This window comes from Rhagoletis pomonella, unplaced genomic scaffold (genome assembly GCF_013731165.1).
Source record: "Rhagoletis pomonella isolate Grant_MI unplaced genomic scaffold, Rhpom_1.0 Rhpom_scaffold_00075, whole genome shotgun sequence".
In the NCBI taxonomy this organism is placed as follows: domain Eukaryota; kingdom Metazoa; phylum Arthropoda; class Insecta; order Diptera; family Tephritidae; genus Rhagoletis; species Rhagoletis pomonella.
In genome coordinates, this window is record NW_023458629.1 from 212,307 (window position 1) to 214,636 (window position 2,330).

A 2,330-nucleotide genomic window follows, 5' to 3' on the forward strand; every position below is an offset into this window, starting at 1 on the left:
AAAATTTAACGGAACAAATGAGAAATAAGGGATTTGCCTTAAAAGTACAACTACGAACCATATATTAACAAAGGTCATCCATTTCAACGTAGTATTATTCAGATTAGTTATAAGCTTATGATAAATTTCGTTTATTTCATGGCAACACTGTTGGAGGAAACCATCATTCGTTATATTTAGCTAAGAGCCGCTAAATTCAAGCAATATGTAATTACCACTTAAGATGTATAGTCTATCTACCACCTCATATAGAAATTCTAAGCTATCGATTAATTCCAACTAAAAGGGTATCGATCATCACTATATTGAATATACATACACATTTTTCTTCTGATATAATAAAGGCACTCGTTGTTTCGTTACTCCAAGCAGTAGTCCGATATTTTATTCATACATAAATTTGGCGACCGTGACAGGACAAATTACGTTTCATGTATTAAATATTCGTAATAGCACAAATATTTGATTTTCGTAACTTCTGGGGTCCAACAACATTTGCACAGCTTTCGTTGTCGATTCTGGAGCCTAGCAGCACTAGTGCATACACATTTTCGTCGTGGATTCTGGAGCCTCAAAGCAAACTTTGACATCGTGTTCTTGGAGACCAAAACGGATTCATAAACTCATCGGCCTTTCTGGAGTCCTAACCATAACTTTCGTTGACACTTTTCAAGTACTATCAGCATTCATACGTTGTCATCGTCGTCGTGAGTGCAGCCTCAGTAGCATACATACATCAACGTTGTCGAAACACACCTTTTGAAACATCGCTGAAGACGTTGACGCTCACGTTTCGCTGCTACCTTCACTGTCAGCTTCACAGTCGTCGATTTCGCAAAACTGTTCATTTTGTCGACATATATACATACATAAGTCAAAAAGTAAGTACATTAAGTATACTGCATGGACCAATAAATAACGTTACCCAAAGGGAATTGGCCTGTCTCTGCGAGTCGATTGTTATTTTATTTGAAAAATTCAATATTTCATCGATCGTTGATTACTTTAATTCATACCTTCGCTTCATCCTTTATTGCTACACTTCATTTAAATCTCGCATTTGGTTTGGACCGCATAACCTAAAATGAGTGATAACGAGTTCGAAAAATCCACTCCCACAAAAGATTATAGCTTACACTCACTGGAACTAGAACGTTCTATATTAATACAAAGTATTATTAAATTAATAAACAAAGTTGATTCTGAAAAAGAAAAACCCGATGCCACGATTTGGGAATGCAGGTTAGAAAAAATTGAATCATACTTTAAGGAAGTGTTAGGAATTCAAGCTAAAATCGAAAAATTAAATCCAAAGGATGATTCTAGAAGCGATTTGGAAGAGTTGTTTGTCTCTGCTTAAGCAAAAATCATTCCAATTGTGACCGCTAATCTTCGCAATTCAATAATGAGTAGTACTGTCTTGAATTCCAATACCTTTCCTACATCGTCACATCATAATCGTTTGCCACAACTAAAACTACCACAATTTGATGGAAAATATAGTGACTATAAAAGATTTATTCGCACATTTCAGAACATGGTAGACGACGATGTTAGCATAGCCGTTGTCGATAAATTTAACTATCTATTGAATTGCTTGTCGGGGCCAGCGTTGGCGGTTGTCGAACCGTTCGAGGTTAGCGATGCTAACTACCCCAAGGCTTTAGCGCGTTTAAAAGAGCGATATGACAGCAATGTTTTAATTTTTTTGGATTATATTTCCACATTATTTAATTTGCCTAAGATGACAAAGCCGGAGCCTCACCAATTGCGCAGCATAATTGATACCGTATCTGCTGTACGCGCATCTTTATTGCCGTTGGGTTCAGCAACAGAAATAATGAATTCAATGTTGACTTATGTGGCTCTTTCAAAAGTAGATTCTATTTCTAAGGAGACGTATGAATAAAAACAAGGGTACCGATCATGGCCTACGTGGGAAAATTGCTATGATGTACTAAGTCGTCGCTGTCAGTTTTAAGAAGGCCGAGTAAGAAAATGTGATTCATCTGGGGATCAACGGGAAATAAAGCCAAGAAATAACTCACATAAGCCTGCGCATTCCTTTGTCAGCTCACAATCTAGTTGTTTCTACTGCAATAAAACTGATCACACTTTAGGCAACTGCTCCTCATTCCTATCACTACAAGTTTCGCAACGATTTAACTTCGTGGAGCGCTCTTCACTTTGTATTAACTGCCTTCGTAAAGGTCATGTCGTATCAAAATGCCCATCTAAATTTAAATGCACAGTTTGTAGGGCCGCACACCACACACATTTGCACATTTTTTCTCCTTTATTACAGAACAATCGGCAAAACGGCTTCAACT

General features: G+C 37.2%; 1 protein-coding gene across 1 annotated transcript; it reads left to right on the plus strand.

Annotated features, from left to right (window-relative positions):
* Positions 1 to 1,405: 1,405 nt before the first annotated feature.
* Positions 1,406 to 1,909, plus strand: LOC118749886. The gene has a single exon (XM_036484658.1). It carries the CDS (start codon positions 1,406 to 1,408, stop codon positions 1,907 to 1,909), a length of 504 nt encoding a protein of 167 aa, XP_036340551.1.
* Positions 1,910 to 2,330: the final 421 nt, after the last annotated feature.

Bases quoted from the DNA above. Each gene is read 5' to 3' on its own strand.
- LOC118749886 (XM_036484658.1), top strand. From the start codon at position 1,406: ATGAGTAGTACTGTCTTGAATTCCAATACCTTTCCTACATCGTCACAT.